The following is a 24,382-nucleotide window of genomic DNA, read 5'->3' as shown; positions in this document are numbered from 1 at the left end:
TTTATAATACAAACGTCTTTCAAATCTGTAATACATTGCTGAAAGAAAATTAAACTTTGTTTTTTTCTTTTGCGAAAGCTTCTCTTAAAGCAGAGACTAACAAGCTACATAAAATAAAAAAAATAAAAAAACCCCGACTGAGTCGCAACTGTAGAATCAAGAGGGAAAATTGAAATTCCTTTTAAAAGCTTTGTGTACTACTAGCATTCCCGTACCCGGCATTGCTCGGGTAATGGAATTAGCAGGGGTTAACAGTGCTTGGTGCTCCTAGTTTCGAAAATCCCCTATAATAATTACTTATTACCTACAACTTTTTCTAATTTGGGGAGGATCCCGGGGCCCCTGAACTCCTTACATATATGCCTTTGTCCTTAACCGATCTTTAACTGTTATTAACGATCCTTTTAAAGTATTGATTATCTTTGCAAACACAGGCCATCCACATTTTATTGATATACCTATGTTTAAGCAAGAACTTCTTTGTATACAACATTTTTAGTTTTTTTTTTCTGGTGCTAAAATTATTAAGCTGCTTGATGAACTGACTTTGGAGAAAGCTACATAACATTGGCCATGTGAAAAAAAAGTCTTCTCTTAAATTGGTCCCTACTACTTTTAATGTCTGTCCTTGTGATTTATTAATGGTTATTGCAAAGCAAACTTTAACAGGAAACTTCACTCTTCTAAATTCAAAAGGATAGTTCGCCTGTGATGATGTTCTTAAAAAAACTTCGTTTCTAGTTTTGAAGAAATGAAAGCAATAGACAGAAACATTATGATTTGACTTGAGAAAAGCCTCGAAGAACCACGTGAGAAACAAAAACAATATCAAATTTATAGTTCGCTATCGACCAAAAGTTGATATGAAGTACTGAATAATGATTTGAATGGAGGAAAGCCTTCGAAAATAAGGGATTTGAATTCAATAACAGGTTTTAATTTCGCAGAAATTAAGAGGTTTTAATTAATTTCTCCCGAACTAATTGAGATTTCGAAAAATCCTTTCTTAGTGGTTACTTTCGTAATCATGCGGACATGCCTGCCAAATTTCAAGTCTGAAGCTTCAGCGGTTTCGGCTGTGCGTTGATATATATATGTATATATATATGTATATATGTTATCTCAGGACATTGATTTTTATATATTAAGATTAAAAATCAATTTCAAGTATTTTATTTGTTAACAAATTGAAACTGGCAACATTAAAATTTTAAATCATTGCGTTTAATTTCTTTGTCGGCCAACAATGAATTCGGAGATCAATTGCGCGAATAAAGGCTTAGTCATTATTAAAATCTGCTTTAAAAAGCGTTATAATTTGAATTCTGTGCAACATGGAAGTTCCAAATACATTCTACCAGACGTGGGAAAAAATTCTCTTTATTTTGGTATTAAATTTTAATTTTTTTAAATATGTTTTCACTGCAAAAATCGTGAAAAACCTTTTAGAGGTTTTTAATTAATATCTTCGTTAATTAATGACATCCAAAGATGCAACCTAGCTAAAAACACTCTCGATCAACTCCTTTCGAACAAAGAAAAGTTTTTCAAAATCGGTCCATCCGTTTAGGCGCTAGAGGGCCACAGACAGATACACAAAGTCACAGATACATAGACACCTCAAACTTATTATAACCCCTTTCCTTTGTGCGTCGGGGGTTAAAAATACAAAGCTCGTACGTTTAAGTATTTTTTAAGCGTATTCCCAATTTTCAGCATATGAAATACGCTAGAAGGCGCGTTAAAATATCTCTGTATATATGTATACATTAAAATTTTAGTAGCCATTTAGTATACTTTTTAAAAAATCACTGTATTGTCGATTTTTTTTCTTTCAATTTGCATAGGCGGATTTAGGAATGAGTTCCTGGGGGGGGGGGGGCAGGATGAATTTTTTTTAAGCAACATTTTTATTGCCTCCCCCCCCACTCCCATGTTTTTGTCTGTTTCCTGTGATGCCTAAGTCCATGCTTTACTTTTTCGTGTGTCGTTTTCATTAATGTGTGTTTTCATGCTGTCCTTTTTTAATTGACTTTAAGAGAGGGAGTTGGTATCAAGAGAGTGACACAGGGCTCCCTTTTAAGTGGGAAATAGAATATCTCCAATTTTAGGAGGCCGGGGGCTTCTCCCCCAGAAGAAATTTTGTAAAATGGATATAAAATTCTGCATTTTGAAGCCTTATAAAGCTTAACTGGATAGACATAGAAATTGATAACTATATTATACAGTTGTACAGTATTGTTCAAAGTTTGTAAGAAACAGCCATTTTAAGTTTGGAAAAAAAAAAAAAACTATAGATTTCTCATTCCAACAACCTTTTTTTAATTATAAGTAGTGCAGAAAACGAAAAGGAATAGAGGTAGTGTATAATTTTTTTTTCCTGGGTAAACAGAAAAACAATATGCAGTAGAAGTAATTGGAGCCCACTTTGCTTAGGATTTTCAAAGACTTACCTAATTATTTTCAAGGACTCTAGAATGAATAAAAAATTTTAATGTACTTCATTTGTACTTTCCAGTCTCTGATATTTTAGTACTTGATTGTAAATTTTTACAGTCCTGTTCTAACTTTGTGAGAAATAGCTATTTTAAATTTCAAAGAAAAAAGAAACCATAGATTTCTCATGACCACAAATTTTCTTCAGTTGCAAGTGGGGCAGAAAACGAATAGAAATTAATAGAAGTAGTGTGTATTTTTTTCCGTGCTAAACAGATAGACAATATGCAGAAGAAGTAAGATAAAAGCAATCAATACAAAAGAATTTCCAAAATACTGCATTCGGGATTGAATAAATAGCAAGATATGAAATATGTGAGTCACAAAAATTTATTTCAAATAATATGTTACCAACGTGAGAACCCTGATTTTTACATTTTTAATACAGGATGTGGCAATGAGCTGAATTTGACATATTTCGGCATTCCTCCCCCTCTACCATTTGTTAGAAATATTTAAAATTTAAGGTTTGTAGCCACACGTTTCCAAATATTCAAGGTTTTCAAGCACTTAAAAATGAAATTAGTTTTTTCAAGCAATTTCCATTTTCTAAGGAACGAATCATGAATTTTTTTGGGAGTTAGGGACCCACTTCAAAGCAGGGGCCCTAAGCAATAGCTTGTTTATCTTATAGGCAAATTCGGCCACATTTGTAATTCATTCTTACCTACAAATATTTTTTTATTATTATTTTTTTTTTTTGTAATTTTTACGAAAATTCGTCAGTTTTTACGGTTAAAGGATTTTTACGATTTTACCAATCTTTGTTAAGCTTTTATAGACTTTTATAAAATTTCAGCAAAATTTTCCAAAACTTTTGATGACTCAATTATTTAGATTTCAATAATGACAAGGACTGACTCACTTAGACTTTGATGATTATGACTTTTTAAACAGTATTTATTAAGTAATTAAAATTGTACTCTTCCTCTAAGTAAAAACATTCATTGAATCAAAACACTCAGATAACGGAAATTTATTCAGTTTGCGATAGAATTTATTTTCTCTTTTTTTAAGAGAGAGAGAGAGAGAGAGAAGGAAAAAAAACTATTTTTTTTAGAATTTCTCAAAAGGCCAATTAATCTACTAAGAACATAAATATTATGCACAAATATACTTGAAATGTGGACACGAATCATAATGAGTAGATCGTTCTGTCAGCGCAAATGGGAGGGGGGGGGGAGTTTTTCCCCCTTTGCTTTAGGTTCTAATTTGTTAAAACAATTGTCAATTATTATAAGTGTTGCAGCTTAATGTATAGCTCGTTTAACCTATATTTTCATTCATATACTTGTCCAAATGGTTTTCAGTCCAAAATAGTGAATTAAGACACATTTTCAGCACCCCAGTGACAGCTGTACTATTTATTTAATGTTCGTTTTTTTTTCTCTTTTCTTTTTTCCCATCAGAAAAGGACATTCGCTTTTCTCTTCATTTTCATTGAACTATTAAAAAAAAAAAGTCATGATTTTTTTTGTTTTAAGATTTTGGAAGATGTGTTGTTAATATATAAAGTCCTCCCAAAACTGGGGGGCATTGCCCCTATGCCCCCCTAAAAATTCACCCATGCCCTTCTAAACTATTTAAAAGAGAAAAAAGAATATTTTTTTTTTAATTTTTGGAAAATGTGTTGTTACTACATGAAGTCCTCTCAAAACTGGGGGGGCATTGCCCCCCTCTGCCCCCCCATAAATCCGCCTATGTCAATTTGTTATCTATTAACACCAATGCAGGAACTTTCTTGTAAGTCTAAGTATCAGCCTAATTACAATAGAACAGGAAAGAATATTCCATTTGTTCAGAGGGTTGACGAATGAAAAGCTGATTTGTCGGAATGTCGCTGATTCGAGAGAAATACTGCTTGTAGGGGAGGGGGTTAGGAGTCAATCCACCTTGAAACTTCAGTTTAAAACCTATTTCAAATCATAGCATAGTGTTTTATATGTATGTAAGGATTGCCGTGATCAAACCCTGTTCTCCAGAAAGTAAAATTCGGTAGTGGTACCGCTAATGACAACTTGTATGTAAGGCCCGACTACCATAACTGATTACCTGACCTGAATCTGGGGCCTCATCTTCCTAAGAGGTCACTAATTTCTTAAAGAATTTTGCATAGCATTGCAATTAAATAAAAAAAATACCGTATTACCCGCATTAGCCAGCATGCCGCAAAATTCGGAGGTCACCAGATTTTCAATAACACTTGTCTGGTCCTTTCTGGCATGCCAGAAAACTCGAGGTTAGGGAAAAAAACATGTTCAGCTTAAAAAATAATATTAGTTCTATACATGTCATATTAGTATTAAGAAACAGTTTAATTACGTAAAATAGTAACTAACAATGCCATTTGCTATTTTAACAAGAAAAATATTATTCAATAACAAATAATTTTATAACAATTAAATTAAAACTAAGCAAACATTTAAGCAGTAAAATGCTGCCCCTAAGCCAGTGCTAAAGAATTTACCATAGCTATTCAATAAATAAAAAGAAGTTCCGTCTTGAACTAAACGAGCCTAATTTCCTGTATACCCATACCTACTTTCTAGTATCTGATCAATATTCTCGAAAATAGCTAAAATCGCAAATTGTTTCAAACATATTTTTTTAATATTTTAAGCCAATTTCTAGGAATAAAATTTGCCTCACTCATCTAAATAATTAAATGCGTAAAAAATAAATAAACGAACAAATAAAATAGCAGCACCTTTTAAACAAAGCAGCTAATATACTTTTTTCCATTAAAAAAAAAAAAAAAAAAAAAAAAAAAAAAAAAAAAACCTTTAATCGCTTTCAAAAAGAAAAAAAGAAATTAATAAGCTCATTAAGTTAACTACATCATATCAAAAAAACAAAAAAAAAATAAGAGTTTGCTTTTCGCCTGTTGCCAAAAAATATTTTTTTAAATGAATTACTGTACTTTCCAAAACAAACAAAAACAATAAAATGTCAACTTAAAAAAATAAAATAATTTTCGTTGTCAAAAAAAAAAAAAAAAATCATCTGCGCATATTTTAATGTAGAAACATAAAGGACTTCGAGTTTATCCGTCGAAAACTGAAGACATAAATTAAAACTTTTGAATGAAGATAAAGTCATTAACATTAATGTAGTCGTTTCCAAAATTTCAGAAGTATTTTTTTCTGAAAGAGCATGTTTAAAAACATAGGATCTGACCATTTTTTGAATAATTTATTTAAGTTTAATATTTTTAAAAAAATACTTAAATCAGTGAGATTTCATTGTTTACATTTCTGGGCGATGACATCACAAATGACGAAATGCCATTCTGTGTTGCCACTCACAGAGCTAAATATTTAATTCGCATCTTTACTCACGTGTATTGGCAACGATATGGTTAATAGCAAGCGTAGAGCGCAATTTTAACTCGCTTCTTCATTATCATAACGTGGAAACGGGGTACAAAGATGAGCCAAAAAGCATCATTTGTGACGTCATCAAGACCACGCCTTGTTTGAAAAATCAGACATTTAAAAAAATTAATTAAAAAAAAAAAACTGTTGGGAAAATGAAAGTATTTTCTGGGTCAATGAAATATTTTTTGCTCATTTTATCCATTTCAATGACTAAAAGTAGTAGTTTTGACTGAAGGAAACCACCCCATTATTTCAGAGTTAAAACCATGGCTGCAGAGTCTGAGACGGAGTCAATCTCATTTTGGGATAAAAGAGTCAGATTCGGGAACCGAGGTAATTAATTCAAAGATTAGTAGTTGGAATCGGTCATTTCCTTTAGAGTACGCAACTCTGCCAATGTTTGCGGAGTCGGAGTCGAACCTAAAGAAGTTGAAGTCGCAGTCGAATATCCAAGAATCAGTGTCAGTCATTTTTCCTCCGTGTATAAATTTTTGTCATAACTACGAAGTCAGAGTCTAATCCGAGAAAACGGAGTCCAACTAATTGTTGGGCAAAGGAGTCGGAGTCAAGTGCCGCAAAGTTCTCGGAGTCGTAGTCGGTAGTTTGTCGTCAAGAGCTATTTCCAACAAAATTTGTTTGAAGTAAATCTGCCTTTAAGTGCGGAATCTACATTGACTTTCAGTTTCCCCTTAGGCGCTAATGTTAAGGGATTTGAACTGTTCAAAATTGAAAGGACAATTGTTCAAATCAAAAAAATATTTTATATACATGTTTTTCATCAAAAACTTTTTCCTACAAATTTGTTTGAAGCAAATTCGCCTCAAAGTTCTGAATGAGGTGGTTTCCTTCAGTCAAAAGTACTCTTCTCCTCCTTCTTCTTGCTTATCTCTCTGTTCTGAATCAGATCAGATCCATGAGGTTGTTCGCCTTAATCAACTTCAAGACAGAAGCAGGTCTCCTCAGTAGATCCTCGCGTACCAAACCAACACAAACTAGTATGTTGTGGCCATCACGAAACTTTCTTCTATATTTTTCCTTTTTCTGATCCCTCCCCATGCTTGACGAGGAAGCAATATTCCTAACAAAAACAAAATTACACATGCAAAAACTTGACGACCATCCCAATGTCTGAATTATTGTAAAAACAAAACAAAGAGCGAAAATTGGAAGTTACTTTAAAAGCTTAACTTGAATTAATTACAAATATTTTATTTATTAACAAACATAAGATGGCAACAGTTAAAAATTTTAAATCATTGAGATAATATTTCCTATCATTTCCATACAATTAAAATCACGAGAAATACGCAGACGACAATCTATTACGATTTATCTTTCTTATTGTTGCATTAATAAAAATATTTTTATTCGCAAAAAAAAATCAACACCTCTTGGAGCGATCGGCGTCAAAATCGAACCAAAGCCTGCTGTTTACATATGGATTCACATATATTCCAAATTTCAACCAGAACGTAGCATTACTTCTTGAGATAGGGTACTCAAAATGGAAAAAAAGAACGGGTGATTGCGCTACCCCCTTTTTAGCTGTTGACACAAAAATAAAATCAGTTCTTATACCCACTAAGGGTTACTTGCCGATAAATTTTTCTTTCATTCCGTTCATTATTTCTTGAGATACAGCAGTCACAATTGACGACAAAAAACGTTCTATAGCTCAACCCCCGTTTGAGTTATTGACACCAAAATTGAATCAGCACCTGTTCCTGTTAATACCAACATATGGACCAAATTTTGTTTGATTCCGCCAGTTACTTCCTGAGGAATAGCAAGCACGCGTAACTCGAAAAACGTCCCATTGCTCCACCCCCCTTGGAGGAATTCGCGCCAAAAACTAATGGGCACAAGTTCACATAGAGGCACATATGTGTACTAAATTTCGTTCGATTTCATGCGGTAGTTTTTGTTGTAGAGCGACCACAAAAAACTGGTCACACACAGACGTGACACACATACATACACACACACACACATACATACATACATACACACACACATACACACACACACAGAGACAGACAGACATTTTCCAAAAATGGTCGAAATGGACTCAGCACACCTCAAAACGTTCGAATCCGTCAAAATTCGAAATTCGAAAATTTGCACGAATCCAATACTTTCTTCTATATATTAGATATAGAAGAAAGTAAAAACCAGACGTTGTGCAGTGGCCTCTTCAGTATGACATTTGGTGCAAATTGGGAAAATCCTATTACCATGGGAAAATCTGAGGGTTTTTAAATGACCTGTGCTCAAGCGAGCCAAAGCAGTTTGATCTCTCCCGTCACCCTCAAATCCAAGGGAAGCACCAGGACCCTCGCAAAAATACCATGGATGCTCAGGAGGACATCTCCAAGAGCTGTTTATAATAGCCTTACATCTGGAGTATAGTTCAAGGTAGGTCAGAGGATCCCCACTATTCGGAGTCATAGTAGAGCCCTCTTTCGGCAGTCCATCCGCAATATCGTTATATCTCAAATTCACATAAGATGGAATCCATTGTAAATGGTCAAAAGTAATACTTTTAGTCATTAAAATGGATAGAATGAGCAAAAAAAAAAAAAAAAAATAACATGAGCCCAGAAAATTCGGAACTCCAGCGCTCGAATACGCTACCTTGCGGTGATTTATAAAACTGCGAATGCAACTAAAACATTGCCACGTTGCGCTCCAAGTGTATCTGTTGACGTAAACGCGGTCAGTTTGTTCTGAGTAACGCATTCAACATGTCTAAGAACGCCTTCAACAACAGAAATTAATTCGTCCCTTAGTAGTATTCTCGAGCTTCTCAAAATAATGTTAGTTTTCCTTATTTCTTTCAAAAAAGTATTAAATGGTGGAAGCGTAAACAAGAAAACTCTGGATTAACAAAATTGGATAACGTTATACCAGGTAAAATTTTTTATTGTTTTGTATGAATTTGTAAGAATATGAGTTTTTTTAAATCTTAAATTAATCTAACTAATCATATTTTACAGCAGCATTTAGTTGGAATGGACAGTATGCAAAATATTTTCTTGAATTTATTATCGTAGAACAAAATGAAAAAAATTTAACCGAGAAAGAATTTACTTTATTCCTTTTATTCTCAGCTGAAAAGTTTCGCCAAATTTGTTTAGGGTTATAGTTTTGGAATTGTGCGAGCAAAGTAGCCTTGGCGAGATTTCGCGTTTTTAGTTAAACCATTTTTAATTTTTATCATGAGTGGAATAAAATGATAGTAAGATTACAGAATTCGATAAGTAAAAAGAAATAATGGTCAATCAACTGAAAAGAAAACTACCACCATATATAAACTATGAGTACACATTTTATTTATTTTGTTCTGAGTGAATTTGAATAAATATCAGTTTTTCAATTCGATGAGAGAAAAAAACGACTTAACAACATTGACTGGACACTTTTCCTTAACCTAATTCCACATAAATGATTTAAATAACCTTTGTTACTACAGTATCCTACTGAAATAGACAGTATGCAAATAAATTTTCTTGAAAATATTTATCGCAGATCAGATTGAAAAATCCAGAAAGAACGTTACGAATTTGAACAATAAAAAATAAAAGTTTGCCAAAAATCTGTTTATAGGGTCATGGTTTTAAAATTGTGTGAAAGAATAATGTATCTTGACAAGATTTCGCATATCAGGTAAATCATTTCCATGACGAATGAATTAAATGCATGATTTCTTTAGGTATCCAATCATATAGTCATAGAAATAAATTATCTAGTGTTAAACGTTACTCTTGACAGTCTGCCACGTATGTGCACTATGTGACAAAAATGTCAACAAATGCCGGAAATGTCACGAAACTAAACTTAATATGTACTAATGTATAGAAAAAACGGTACAAAATGAAAATGCCGTTCGAAGCGAACCAAAAATTTATGAATTCCGAATTCAACATCGTGAAAATGGCTGCTTCAGAACAACTTACTGTGTGTTCTGCATTAATTGTTTACTTTCGTAATACTTTTTGGTTTCTAATCTCTCTATATGGGTCAGAATAACCAAAAGACTTTGAAAAATCTTTTCAAATGAATAAAGCGAAAAAATCATACATAACAACAAAAATCACAACACTTTTAGCATTTTCTTCGTTACCACATGCGTTTGTTTAAGTTTTTAATTCCGCCATTAGACAGTGACTGCAGTGCCCCCTATAGTTCGTTGGAGTTGCGAATACTTTCATTTTCCCAGCAGTTTTTTTTAAAATTATATTTTTAAAATGTCCGATTTTTCAAACAAGGCGTGGTTTTCATGACGTCACAAATGATGCTTTTTGTGGCGCATCTTTCTACTACGTTTCCACATTATGATAATCAAGCAGCGAATTAAAATTGCACTCTACGCTTGCTATCAACCATATCGTCGCCAATACACGTGAGTAAAGATGCGAATCAAATATTTAGCTCTGTGAGTGGCAATACAGAATGGCATTTCGTCATTTGTGATGCCATCGCCCAGAAATGTAAACAATAAAATCTCACCGATTTAAAATTTTTTAAAAATATAAAACTTAAACAAATTATTCAAAAAATCGTCAGATCCTATGTTTTTAAACATGCTCTTTCAGAAAAAAATACTTCTGAAATTTTGGAAACGACTCCATTGCTTTGATTTCCCCGTAGGCGCTTTTTGTTCCGCCGTTTTTGTTTTTCGCGATATTTTCAAGATGCATTAAGCCTTCTTTCACGCTTTTTTCTTCTTTCTCCGACTTTTACTGGGAAAGTAGGCTAAAAATTGAACTTACCTCTCTAAAAAGAAGCTAATATAGTTTAAATTTATTTTTTTCCTTAGAGTGGTTTACTTTCTGATTGGAACTGAACGGTGAAATTTACTTCTGTTTTGTTGCAAAATAAACCGAGAATTATCCGGAAAATTCGAATTTCCTGGCCTACTGGGCAAACTCGCTTTTTTCCAACATGCCGGCTAATACGGTACATGCATTTTTGAAATAATAATAGAAAACTAATGACTTGTTAATTGAAAAAAAAACTTCGTTGAAGTAGAATTGTTATTAATTCTGCCAGCAGCTAATTTACGTGCAATTATGAGGGACCCCGAAAGTTATTCATAAATGCACATGATAAATGATTTGCATAGTTCTATGATAGGCAAAGAAGTCTCCGAAAATTCGGTATGCATTTTCGGAGACCTCTTTGCGCTAGTGTGAACGTGTATGCAGGGTATTGGGATCGGGTCCAGCATACAAGTTGTAAATAGCGATACCTCTACAGAATTTTACTTTCGGGGGAGCAGAGTTTGATCATGGCAATCCTTACATGCATATAAAAGACATATTCCAACATGCTAAAATGCGACTTTTGCAGTACTTTTTTTTCAATCATTTTTAAATAAGAATTCGAAATAGCTCTAACTTACCTCTAGTTGTTCCCCATCCTGTTCCAACACATTGTGTGCCTAGTTTCAAATCGAAATCTTGTTTAGGGGTGCAGGCCGGGCGTACGTAATCCGTAAACTTTACTGGAGCACTGAGTTTCATTAAGGCAATGTCATTATTCATGTCAGGTTGTTGGAACCTGTAAAGCTGCAAGTGATATAAATAATATTAGCAAGTATATATAAAAGTATAAAAGTCACGAGAATAGCCCGTAATGTAATTTAAAACAATGAAATCTCATTAATTTTACGTCAGGCACTAGCGCAGACAGAAATACATTCTGGAGGGTTTTTTTTGATCAAAAATATCTTCTGTAGGGTTTTTTTAAAATCAAAAGTTCTTTCTGGAGAAGGTTTTTCGATTAAAAAAAATCCTTCTGAAGGGGATTTTTTGATCAAAAATACCTTCTGAAGTTTTTTTCGATCAAAACAGCCCTTTCATATGCCTGAACTAGTAAATTATAATTTGCATTTATAACAAAACCAATTGCTCTGGAGGATGGGGGGGGGGTGACCCCCCCCTCTTTTCGCCGCTCCACTGACGTCGGGCAACACAAACTAAGCATTCAGGAACAAGACAAACTATTTTTGATTTAATTACCTTGTTCAAAACTATTAAACTGACGAATTAAAGTTTATGTCGTGAAATGGGAATGGTATGAGATTTAATGGTTTAAGAGTATGTGGTTCAATAGTTTGCTGGAACGGCGATTAATGCTTTTAATTGTATTATGTGGTTTAACGGTTTAATAGTGCGCCTACTTGACACCGATTTGTTATCGTACATATGCAGTTTACCAGTCAGCCCGGTTACCACATCCAGAGACTGCAGTATCATTCTTATTAAAGCTCATCAGTCTGGAATAGTGAATAGTCGAACTGGAGGCAGATGTCATCTCAATGAAACCGAGAGCGGCAACAAACTGGCAGACAAAGTAAATTTATCTCACCAGAGATTGTCCATAGCATGGTGCGGTTCAACTCATAAATTGAAGGCAAAATTGGCGTATTTAGCTGTAAGTTACAGCCAGGGCTAAGGCAGAATTACATGCAATATACTACTCAGTCCGGTTATCACGTCCAGAGACTGCAGTTTCGTTCTTATTAGAACTGCATCATGCTGTGGACATTCGCTGGTGAGTTAAATTTACTTTATCTACCTGGTTGTTGGCTCCTCAGCTTCAATGAGATGACATCTGCTTCTAGTACGGTTGTTCACTAATTCAGACTCATGAGCTCTAATAAAAACGAAACGGCAGTCTCTGGAAGTGATAACCGGCTGTCTGGTATATTACATGTAGTTGTTGGCCTTATCCCCTGGCTTAGGGGCGGAAACTTACTGATAAACGGAGAAGAGACAATCAATGAGATGACATCTATGACACCTGCTTCTAGTTCGGTTGTTCACTAATTCAGACTCATGAGCTCTAATAAAAATGAAACTGCAGTCTCTGGAAGTGACAACTGGGCTGTCTGGTATATTGCATGTAGTTGTGCCTTATCCCCTGACTTAGGGGCGATAACTTACTGATAAACGGAGAAGAGACAATGAGATGACATCTGCTTCTAGTTCGGTTGTTCACTAATTCAGGCTCATGAGCTCTAATAAGAACGAAACTACAATCTCTGGAAGTGATAACCGGGATGTCTGGTACATTGCCTGTCTGGTATATTGCATGTAGTTGTGCCTTATCCCCTGACTTGGGGGCGGTAACTTACTGATAAACGTAGAAGAGGCAAACGGTTTACGCGAATATTTTTGGTGACATTCGAAATTTTACCCAATTTTCTATTACCAGTTTTGATAGATGAAACCGATTGCTACATTTATATTAATTTCACTGACTGCTACTCGTGATTTTTATGTTTATTGCTAAGATATTTAGCATAATTTCAAATGTCAATAAAGCTTTTAGAACCAAAAGTCTCCCGAGCAGGTTACTCTCTTTTACACATTTTTACGGTATATGTCTCGTAATAAAGTTTGAATGTGTGTGTGTGTGTGTGTGTGTGTGTGAAAGCTCTTAACAGTTTCGACTTGGTTGACGAAAATGCTTGGAAAAAATATTAGATTTGTTATTTTTACTCAAACTATGCTTTTTTTTAAAAAAAAAATCGGGTTTTGAGAGGGGATAAATTCGGAAAACACTGACAGTTTAAAACATGCTAAATTTTACGATTCCGAGTCACAACTGACTTCAACTGTATATATTTCGATGACTGCATACTAAGTGCCTTGCCTCCATTAGTTTTTATACCGATAGAGGACAGCACTAACACCGGATCGAACAGTTAATGAGATTTTAGAACTAGTCCAGGAGCTAATAGCTATCTGGTGCTAGCACCCCCAGAGGTATCGTTTCACTTGGAGGACATTGATACCACGAGCATATTTAACGTCGCCCAGTCCCCTTTAATGACGACGGTGGGTCTTCGACCATCGAGGTTCGAACTCAGGACCCTCCGGCCCCGAATCCGACACTCTACCGATCGGGCTAACACGACCCCGAAATTTTACGATATAACACTTAAAATTTTCTTACATCGGCACCGGTGTACCCAGGGTACACGATGAGACGCTTCACGTATCGAATTTGTTCAGTGGAGTCTTTTTTGAATTTGTGGTGATTTCCGAAATGGATCCTCCAATTTTCAGGTCTTCCATTTCTGAAACAACAAAAATTTAAAATTTCGGTTATTTCACCAGGAAAATGAGTAAGCTAGAGCTTAATGAATTAATATGTAAATTCAGGTCATTGAGGAAGAAATACTTTTTCGACTCGTACATTGAGACGGGTTAGTGTTTAGAAACTGTTTTTCTCAAAGATTTTTTTTTTTTTAATAAAAGATCATATTTAATAAGTGGAAACATGGGGTAAATGGAAACAAACTGTATTACCACACTTGTGGTAATCAGGGGCGTTTCGAACTTAAAATTTCGGGAGTATGGATATTCTCAATTTGCTGATTTTTGCCAAATGATGATAATTTCGCCGAATGGAACTTCACGTTTATCTAAATGAAGACAATTTTGCCGAATGGAACTCCAAATTTTGCTGAATGATGATACTTTTGCCCAATCGTCAAACAAAATTCGTTGGTTAAGGTAATTTTTGGAAGTTCAAACAACAATTGGTGAGTGAAGCCTGAGAGTTCGTTTGTGTTTATAAACAATTGTGTTAGCATCATCATTAAGCAATAAATAAATACCTTTGTGCCGATTAATAACAGGAAATATCCAACGTTGTTTTGGATATTTCCTGTTGTAGCATCATCATTGTTTGAAGAGGAGGACATCGTAAAAAAGTTGGTTTATAAAGTTTATTGATCTTATATTTTTCTCCATTCATTTATTCATTCATTTATTAATTACTAGTTATTCACTTATTACTTAATTCTATTTAGTCATACAAAGGAAAAAAAATATTTTTTTAATAATCAGCTAGGAAATATTTTATTAGGAAAATGTTTTAATTATTACTTTTCCCCATATATAGGTCAAAGTGATGATGTTCCACTTTTCTTTGAATTTACAAATTTACTGCCAATAATAAAAAATAGTATTTCAGTACTAATTTTACTATAAAACACAAACACAATATTATCTTTTTATAAACAGTAATTTTAGAAATAAATTTTCAATTTGCTCATTTTGGCTAATATAACTGATCTTAACTGTTTTTTAATTTTGCCCCTGGTTCCCCTAAATTCATGTCTGAAACACTTTCCAAGTGTTAAATAATATTTATTTTTGAACATTGAAAACTATTCCGCTTACCCGCCCAAGCAGTGGGCTGCTGTGAGGACCCATTGTGAATTCAGGAGAGTGCCACCACACATATGTCCGTTCGGGTGAAACTGTTCCAACTGAAGATCAGCCTGCCACGGCCAGCTTCCAGGCTCTGCTTCTCGGCCCCCCACGATTCGATCCAGTGCAGGCGAATTCTTATTGGGCCTGATGCCACAGTCAGTATTAGAAATTGGATATCCTGAAATGAAACATTCTAGCGTCCGTAAACGAGCTGATGTGTGCATCACATGACTTCCTTTTACTCCAATTTAATGTCATTTCTCCATTATTAGCAACTTTAATGTGATTCAATTGTTTACTCTCTAAATATAACCAACAGTGGTCAAATTAAAACCAAATTTAAAAAAAAAGAAAAAAATCGCCAAATTTGACGCCAAGTTGGTGACAAAACTTGGCGACCAAAAGACTGGCAACATATCGCCAAGTGTCCGACAAATTATGACACAACTTGAGTTTACATAGAAATTAACAATGATTTCCCCCCAAAAAGGAGCAAAAGACCCCCTTAGGAACATCCGAATGCAACCAAAAGGAAAAGTGCACAACTAGACCCCACTAGGAGTCTACGTACCAAATTTCAACTTTCTAGGACATACCGTTTTTGAGTTATGCGAGATACATACACACACACATACGCACATACATACGTATATACGGACGTCACGAGAAAATTCGTTGTAATTAATTCGGGGGTCGTCAAAATGGATATTTCGGGTGTCTGTACGTTCCTAGGCATATATCCACGTGTGATCGGATCGAAAGAAAATCAACATTCATTCGGCAGTGAGAAAAATGGAAACTAAGGCCGATTTTTGAGTGAAAATTTTTTCGCAAATACAAAATTTCCTTTTTTCTAAAGGGAAGTAAAAATCAATTCAAATCAAATAAAATGTGTTTTTTGAAAATTAAATTTTTTCATCCAAGGATTGTTCATGGCAACGGCTCTTAAATTGTGTTCCACGGAACCCCAGGGCTCCATAGAAAATATTCACGGGTTCCACAAAACTCCTTATTTGATTTAATTCAAATTACGCGTCAAAAAAACGTCAAAAAAAAAAAAAAAAAACCGGAGGGGGAGTAGGGAGAGCTTTAAATTAAGTTTCTTAGTAAACAGTACGGAAAATATCAAAACCAATGCCTGGTCAATAAACGACCTTTAACTAATATGTCAGTACAAGTATGTGATGTTTCTATGGAAACAACATCTGGTTCATTCTTGCAACAGAAAAAAAAGTGTCGTTATTGAAATTGTAATGCAATTTAAGCGATGAATATTCTTAAGTTATTACTATTTGAAGACGATAAATATTAGTTGAAAGAATTTTCGTTTTTATGCAAGTAGGCCATTTTCAAATGTACTATTGATGAATAACCAAGGGTTGTGTGAAAATGGACATTGAAAAGGATTTCCACTAATCACAGAAATAAAGAAATGCTGGATTAGAGAGAAATCAATCGCCCTCTTAAAACGTTTTCATGGTTATAGAAAAGAAACTTTCACAAATGACTCAGCGTTTACAACCTTCGACTTGCAGAAGAAGAACCTGGCGATCATTTTCATTATCTTATTTATCAGAAGGGGACTGTGGCAAAGTGAGATAGTTAAGATAACTTACTTTTTTCAAAATGAACAACAAATTGGAAAATTGTTCTAAAATTACGGTACATAAATAAAGAACAATATATTTAAAATAGAACGTGTGTTAAAACGTAATTTTTTTATTCTTGTCAGTAAAGTTGTATCTTCAAAAAAGGGTGGAAATTTTTCATGGGGCAAGGTGAGAAATGATTTTTTTTCCCTAATGAAACGTTTTTTATTTGATTGTAAAATATATTTCTGATCAATAAAATGAGTAAATAAAAGAATGAAAGAATAAATAAAAATGCAATGAAACAATAAACAAATAAATAAATAACTTAATGTATGAAAAAGTAAATGAATGAATACAATAGTGAATAAACAAGAAAATAAATAAGAATATTATAAATGAAGGAATGTAAATGAAACAATTAATAAATTAATGCTAAGTGATTTGATAAAGGATTAAATCAGTAAATGAAATGAACAATTTCACTTCGCTTTGCCCCGGGTGCCCTAGATTTGTACAAAGCATTTAAAGTACAAATAAGATTAATATTAAGCTAATAAATACTGCACCGAATATTGGTAGACCTCAATTGATATTCAAAATGCTGATAACAAGAACTTCATCATTTAGTAATGACAAAATTAATTTTGACTTACAAACAACAAAATATTACAATACGAGTATCAATTTTTGAAAATTGCCTGTATTATCATGTTCTTTGATTTTCAGAGGTAATTTATTTTGAATGGAATGGACTACAGATGTTACTAGATAGATAAAATATTACTAGGTATGGAGTGCTACAACAGAGTAAATATTTCACCATTTCACTTTGCCCCACACTCCCCAACTAATTTCAAAAAATAAGGCTGATATCAAGTACAGCAAAGCCACTGAATGACTCAGAACGCCAACCACAATCAAAAGAGGGGTAAATATTAATGCATTAGGGGACATTTTGTTTTATTTAAAGATTTTAAATTCTACAACATTTCGCTTTAAATGAAGGAAAAATAATTCGGAATATTGTAGAGTTAAGTTATAGACGTTTTAAACGATAAACAAATTTTTCTAATTGAAAAAATAAATACATAAGATCGGCCTATGTAAATTTCTACTCAACTAGCAAAAGACGAGCGACCTTACCCAAACTTTAAGCAATTCAAGGCAAAAACTAATCCATGATTAACAAAATAACATATTAACATATATTTAATTAATATAAATACACATGTGTACCAAGTTTTGTACGAGTTCATGCTGTAGCTTTTGTCTAGAGCGGGCACAGAAAACGGGTTACACGCAGACATTTTCCAAAAACGGTCAAAATGAACTCAGCACACCTCAAAACGTGCTAATCATTCTAAAACCGAAATTCGGAAATTTTCATAAATCGAATACTTTTTCTATATATTAGACAGAGAGGAAAGTAAAAATCAACACAAATTTCTCTTTACCTTTAGTTTTTAATGATATATTCTGCAGCAAAAAATTATTTTTTTTCCAGCATTATTGATTTAAATGACTAAACAGTTTCAACAGTTGGAATTAACCCAATTAAGTATGCATTGTTTAAAATTATTTGTTGGTAATTTTTTCATTGGATTGGAATTAATATAGCAACCTACTTAACTTAAGATATTCTTTACAAAGACAACACACAATCATACTAATAAATATGTCATTGATTCTCTTTTCTTTTTTTTTCTTAAAATCACCACAAACTTCAGACGCAGTGAGAAGCAAAGGATTGTAAGTGGACTTTTTAAAGGTTTGTGCAAAATACGCGCGAAATTGAAATCGTAGGTAGGCTTCAATTGAAAAAAAAAAAAATTCCTACAGCAACTTTGAGGACCACTATCTCTTACCCCAAATTAGATGAAAGTTTCTTCTATCATTTGTATTAATTTTCTCCAAATTTTTGCTCTGTCACATACACCATTCTGCTTTAGAAGCTTCATATTAGGGTTCCCAATCCCGCGCCGAATTCAGTCCCACGGGATTTCGGGATTGTAAGGAACTAATTCCGCGGGATCCAGGGATCCCGCGGGATTGATTTTATTCTTCAAAAAAATTAAGTTTAATGTGAAATAGAAAAAATTGTGCTCCTTGGGAAGGGTTGCTTTTGTTACTTGAATAAGTAGTCTTCCCGAATTCCGCAACATCAATTGTACAGCACTACAAAGTCTGATACCAATTTGCAATTATCGTTTGGTGCGCAAAAGTGTTTCCTAAAAAAGTTGCAAACAAGCAATGGAAAAGGATTTTTGTTAAAAAAATAATGCTCTTAATGAAAATACGTGGTGTGGCTTCAGTGCAGTTGGTTTTTGCTGAGATTAAATAACGGTGGACATTTAGCAAGAGATCCCCATTAACTTATAAAAAGTGAACAGTATTTTTCTTACCAAATTGCACTGAAACAATGACAAACGTTAATGAAGCGACCCACAAGGGAGTTCTTAATGAAGTTAAATTGGATACAGCCAAACACATATCCAATAGACATCGTTTTTGTCCGGAATTTGCAGTTTTTGAGCAAAACCCAAGCGTAAACGAGCTGATGTGTGCATCACATGACTTCCTTTTACTCCAATGTAATGTCATTTCCTCATTATTGGCAATTTTAATGTGATTCAATTGTTTACTCTAGTTGAAGGTGCACAACTAGGCCCCACTAGGAGTCTACGTACCAAATTTCAACTTTCTAGGACATACCGTTTTTGAGTTATGCGAGATACATACACACATACACACATACATACGTACATACAGACGTCACGAGAAAATTCATTGTAATTAACTCGGGGAATCTTCAAAATGGATATTTCGAGTGTCTGTGGGCTCCTAGGCATATATCCACGTGTGGTCGGGTCGGAAAAAAAACTCAACATTCATTCCGGGGTGAGAAAAATGGAAATTAAGGCCGATTTTTGAGTGACATTTTTTTCGCGAATACAATACTTCCTTTTTTGTAAAAGGAAGTAAAAAAGCAAAATTTATGTATTTCAGAAAGATGATGAAATTAAAGGTTTTGAGTGCATTCTTTAAGTTAACACAAGTATTCCAACGTTGCATTCAGATTACTCCAGAGGGTTTCGCAATCAGTAATACTTTTTCCACTTTTGCTGAAGCGTAATTTTCTGGATTTTAAATTTTAGTGATGGTTTTAAAAAATGCTTTCAAATGGAACGCATTTTCTCATTTGCTGAACGAATGAAAACTGAAACCTCCGAATGAGAATACCAATTCATTCTCAGAAAAATATACTACTTTTATTGTGTTCTTAAATGGTAATTCCCCAGTTCATCATATGAAATAGATTTTTCTCGCTAATCTTGCAGATGTGCAAAGAAGGTGATTCAAACAACAGATGATGCTTGTGAAAATAATCGTTTTATGAGCGGCAAAAGTTGGTAAACGTTTGAGTAGAAAATATTTGCGGGACTGGAAATCATTGCTCTCAATCCCGCGGGATTAATCCCGCTAAATACCATGCGGGATCCCGCAAGATTCGGGATCGGGATTTCGGGATTGGAAACCCTACTTCATACATAATTTCCCCCCTCCCCCAATTTTCAAAATGCATTTTTTTTATATAAAGAGCAAAAAATTCTTTTGTTCGAAAATTCAAAAATTGAATTAAAAAATGTTAAATACAAACCACAGTTTTCCTCATCTGTCCCGTCACCACATTGATCTTGTCCATCACAAGTTTGGGTGGGAGTGTAGCACTTGCGATTTCTGCAGGCTTTCTGTCCTTTAGGACACAGTTCTAAAAGAATTAAAAAGAAAACTTGTACATATTTGGTTTCAGAAAATCTTAAATCTTCATGACAATTCTGCACCTCAAAGCCAGAGGAACGTAAGCCACATTATTATAATTATTTTACAGTTGAGAGGAAACTTTTTTTCTGACCCATGCAAAGAATATGCTCCTTTAACACTTGAAAAATGAAAAGGATATATATATTTTAAAGAGTTGCGTTCACATGGCTCAATCTGGAATAAACAGAAAATCGCAATTTTTGAACTTATGTCCTTCTGGCTCTGAGGTTCATTGGATAAACGGACATTCTGGGGACATCAGCAACGATCTGGTTGATCGCTTAGCAAGAATTGCAGCTGAAGACCCGCAATTTCCTTCTTCATCTATTCCTCTTCCAAAATCTTCACTAATTTCAAACATTAAAAAACAAACATTAGATGACTGGCAATTTAGGTGGAATGAAGAGGATACTGGACGTAGAGTCTTCGAATTCTTCCCAACCGTTCATTTTTCTTCCCGCATTAAAAGTAGGTTTGAGACAATTTTCCTTTCTGGCCATGGACCATTCCCACAATATATTCAGATTTAACCTTTCTGATTCTGCTAATTGCTCTTCTGGGGAATTAGGTTCTCCAGAACATTACATTTTTTTTCTGTCCACTAACATCGCATTTACATATCAGACGTAATCATAGACTTTCACTCAATAAAAACATATTAATCGCCTTTTCACAACATCATACCCGCCTCAGACTTAACTCAATTTTCAGTCTATTATTGGCTAATGAAGGCTTCATGTTTCAAGTCGTTGACTAATACACATTTTTATTCCTATTTTCAATAGTTAATACCGCTTAAATTTAGTTTTTGCTTTCCACACTTTAACACGTTATCTTCTGCAAAGCAATAAATCTCTAGTGTCGTTTAAGTTTTATCGTATCATTGTAATGCTTTTATGCATTGGTTTTGTCTACTTTATTACATATTTTGATGTTAAATCACTAAGATGTTGTCAAGAGAAAATTAAAATTGTAACTGATAATAATGTAATTTTTTATATGTTTAAATAAAGTTCCTCAGAGACCCACTTGCTCAGATTTATCGGAGAATTTAAAACCGATAAACCGAGCAATAGGTAGGTGCGGATGGTCTCTGAGGGTGTCAAGTGTCAAGTGGCTCTGAGGCACAGAACTATGACTTGAGAACTAACTATTGAAAGTAATTTGGGTGGAAACAAAGTCGGATTAGGGATTTGGAAGCCAATATAGTCATGAGTGATGGAACCCCCCTCGTCTCACGCTGTTATAAAATATCATATTTCTAATAACACTTGTGCAGTTATTTAATTTCAATAATTATATGCACTAATAATTACTGTCAATGAACAGTGAGAAACTAGATGAAAGTATACACACCCACTTAGGGTTGATACCATATTGCATGAAAAACCATGTGTTAGCCTTTCTAATTCATCAGTAGTCAGACATTATATGCCATATTACAATTGAGTATTCGTCGAAAACGGGAAAGTTGAGAAAAAATTAGCTCCCTGTTTAAAATTTTTTCTGGAAAAAAAAGTTCATGTTCATACCGTGCCCTAGACAGTGCTGCTTGGCATGGGAGCAACGAGTTTTTCGGCAGGCGGGTAACTGCCATTTCATATTATCCTTTAAACAAAGAAGAAATATAATCTTCTTGTATATACTCAAACCTATTTTTGTGCGGTAGATAGGTGCAACATTTAAAAAAAAAAACTTTTAGCTGAAAAAATAGTTATCGCAGCAAAAATTACTGCAAAATCGTACAAAAAAAAAAAAAAAAAAAAAAAAAAAAAAAAAAAAGAGTTTGAATGTATTTTCCTGCGTATTATATAATAAAAAGAAGAAAAAAAAAACGGGTTTGAATTAATTTTCCTGCGTATTATCCGCGGCGACGTATAATCCGCAGGTCCTAAAATCGGCCTGAAGAAAAAAAAAAAATCTTCGTATAATCCGCGATTAATACGATGCAAAAAAATATGAAGTTTTGATTTAACATACAATTTTAGCAACTAAATTAAAAAAAGTGATGAAAAAATAATTTTTATGGTCATAATTAATCTTAAAATATTGATTTCTTCTTGAAATCGGGATTAGAGTTCCCTAATTACTTAAAGACAAAAAGTCAAGACAAAGGAACAAACGGCCTAATCTTGTGCAAATGAAGGCTTTGCAAATTAACTGTACGTTGTTTATTTTACATTGCCTGAATCGCGAAAGAGGAGCATTTATGCTATGTAAAATAAACAACCTGTAGGCAGCGAAAGAGGAGCATTCAAGCTATGTAAAATAAACAACCTGTAGGCAACGAAAGAACATTCAAGCTATATAATAAACAACATACAGACAGCGGAAACTGTCTCTATGGGTGAATCCTATTAAAAAAAATCACAGCTAATCGCTGCAGCGTATAACCCGCACCTCATTAACTTTACACTTTTTTAACTGATAATCCACGGATTTTAAGCAGGAAAATACGATACTCACTTTGATCAAGACCTATGGTGTACTTCAGGTGGAATCCTCTCCCTCCCTTGATGAAATCGGAACGAAACAGAACGACGAGTTCGCCTCCAGACGACACGATGGGAGGAATGTTGGTGTCATTACCACAAAACGCATAATGTGAATTCTGATCAAAAATATCCAATGAATCGGTGCCACAGTGATCAAATGGCTCAATATCCAAATCCTCAAAAGTCAGTTTGACGTTCTGGAAGAAAACAGAAAATATCAACTTTATCCACTTACAAGTAAGCGTATCCAAGTGTCACACACCGATCGGAATAAAACTTTGCGCATTGATTGTATACTAAAATATTGAATTGTTTTTCTCTGTCTACAATAAACACTTTCAAGTGGGTGAAATCTTCTCATTAATATTGTGTAATTGAGATACTATAGGCTGCCACATAGTCTTTTATTTTAAACTAGCTGCATTGCCCGACTTCGCTAGGCTTCCTCGAAAATTAAAGCTATTTTAAGTGTTCACTCTGTTGCTTAAAATATTTTAGTAATCAGTGAGTAAATATATTCAGTTCCTTTGTTAAGTGTTTCGCCTTCAACTCGATATTGGTCCTTTTCGCTTGACTGAGCCTTAAGCGAGGGCGAACTGCAATATCTGGACATTGTATCTTTGCAAGAATTTCACGGGCAAATAAGCTGTTCGATGTTTTCTTGCAATATTGTTTTAACTTCGGTTAGGATTGATTTCAGAATTTTCGTGGTAAGTTATCAAGTTGCTGAGCTATTACTACAAACATACCTATGCTTTCTTGGAAGAGGTTCTGGATTTATTCTAGGGACATGAATTTTATTTGAAAAGTTTCTGAACTCTTTGAGAAAGATTTCAGGCTAATTTTAAGGAATGTTACTGACTTTTAGAAGGAAACTTTCTGTTTTTTGGCCAAGTATGTTACTGGTAGAAGTTAGGCACATTAGCTGCCCAATATTTTCCAGGAACACTTCTGAATTTTCTTTACAGTGTATCAGAAAAGCAATTGAGTGGGTCCCTAGAAGAAAGGCGTATGTCACAAGTTAATGAAGGACTAAATATTAATGAAGATCAAGTATACCATATGCCTTTCTTCAACTGTAACATTTGCCCTTCTTCTAGAGACCTCGTAAATTTTCTCGTGGGAGAAAAAATAGTAAAATACTGAGAGACATCATTATTATTTTGCTTACAAATGATCCAAAGGCTGCTCTAATCCTAGTTTGACATATAACACTTTCTGGATAAGGCTTTCCTTCTTTGTATCCAGGACTGTAGATTTCTCCCTGAAGTCCACGGGTGACTTTGGGCATTCCAGGGCCACAATCTTCATCAGCGGACACTAGAAAGCGAAAAAGGAAGAAAAATTTTAGTGTATATAGCATAGAC

The 24,382-nt window shown here is 34.1% G+C and overlaps 1 protein-coding gene across 1 annotated transcript in view; it reads right to left on the bottom strand.

The window, feature by feature from the left end:
• LOC129224529 (chymotrypsin-like elastase family member 2A) overlaps nt 1-24,382 on the bottom strand; it is a 33,674-nt gene that overhangs the window by 5,131 nt on the left and 4,161 nt on the right. Inside the window, exons 2-7 of the mRNA XM_054858996.1 lie at nt 24,187-24,335; nt 22,987-23,212; nt 20,357-20,467; nt 15,074-15,284; nt 13,839-13,962; nt 11,278-11,443 (exon numbers count right to left, since the gene is read on the bottom strand). Coding sequence (XP_054714971.1) covers nt 11,278-11,443; nt 13,839-13,962; nt 15,074-15,284; nt 20,357-20,467; nt 22,987-23,212; nt 24,187-24,335 — 987 coding nt within the window. The remainder of the gene's footprint in view (nt 1-11,277; nt 11,444-13,838; nt 13,963-15,073; nt 15,285-20,356; nt 20,468-22,986; nt 23,213-24,186; nt 24,336-24,382) is intronic.

This window comes from Uloborus diversus, chromosome 6 (assembly GCF_026930045.1).
Source record: "Uloborus diversus isolate 005 chromosome 6, Udiv.v.3.1, whole genome shotgun sequence".
Classification (NCBI taxonomy): Eukaryota; Metazoa; Arthropoda; class Arachnida; order Araneae; family Uloboridae; genus Uloborus; species Uloborus diversus.
The sequence above is the reverse complement of the archived record's forward strand: the minus strand, read 5'-3'. Positions and strand labels throughout refer to the sequence as shown.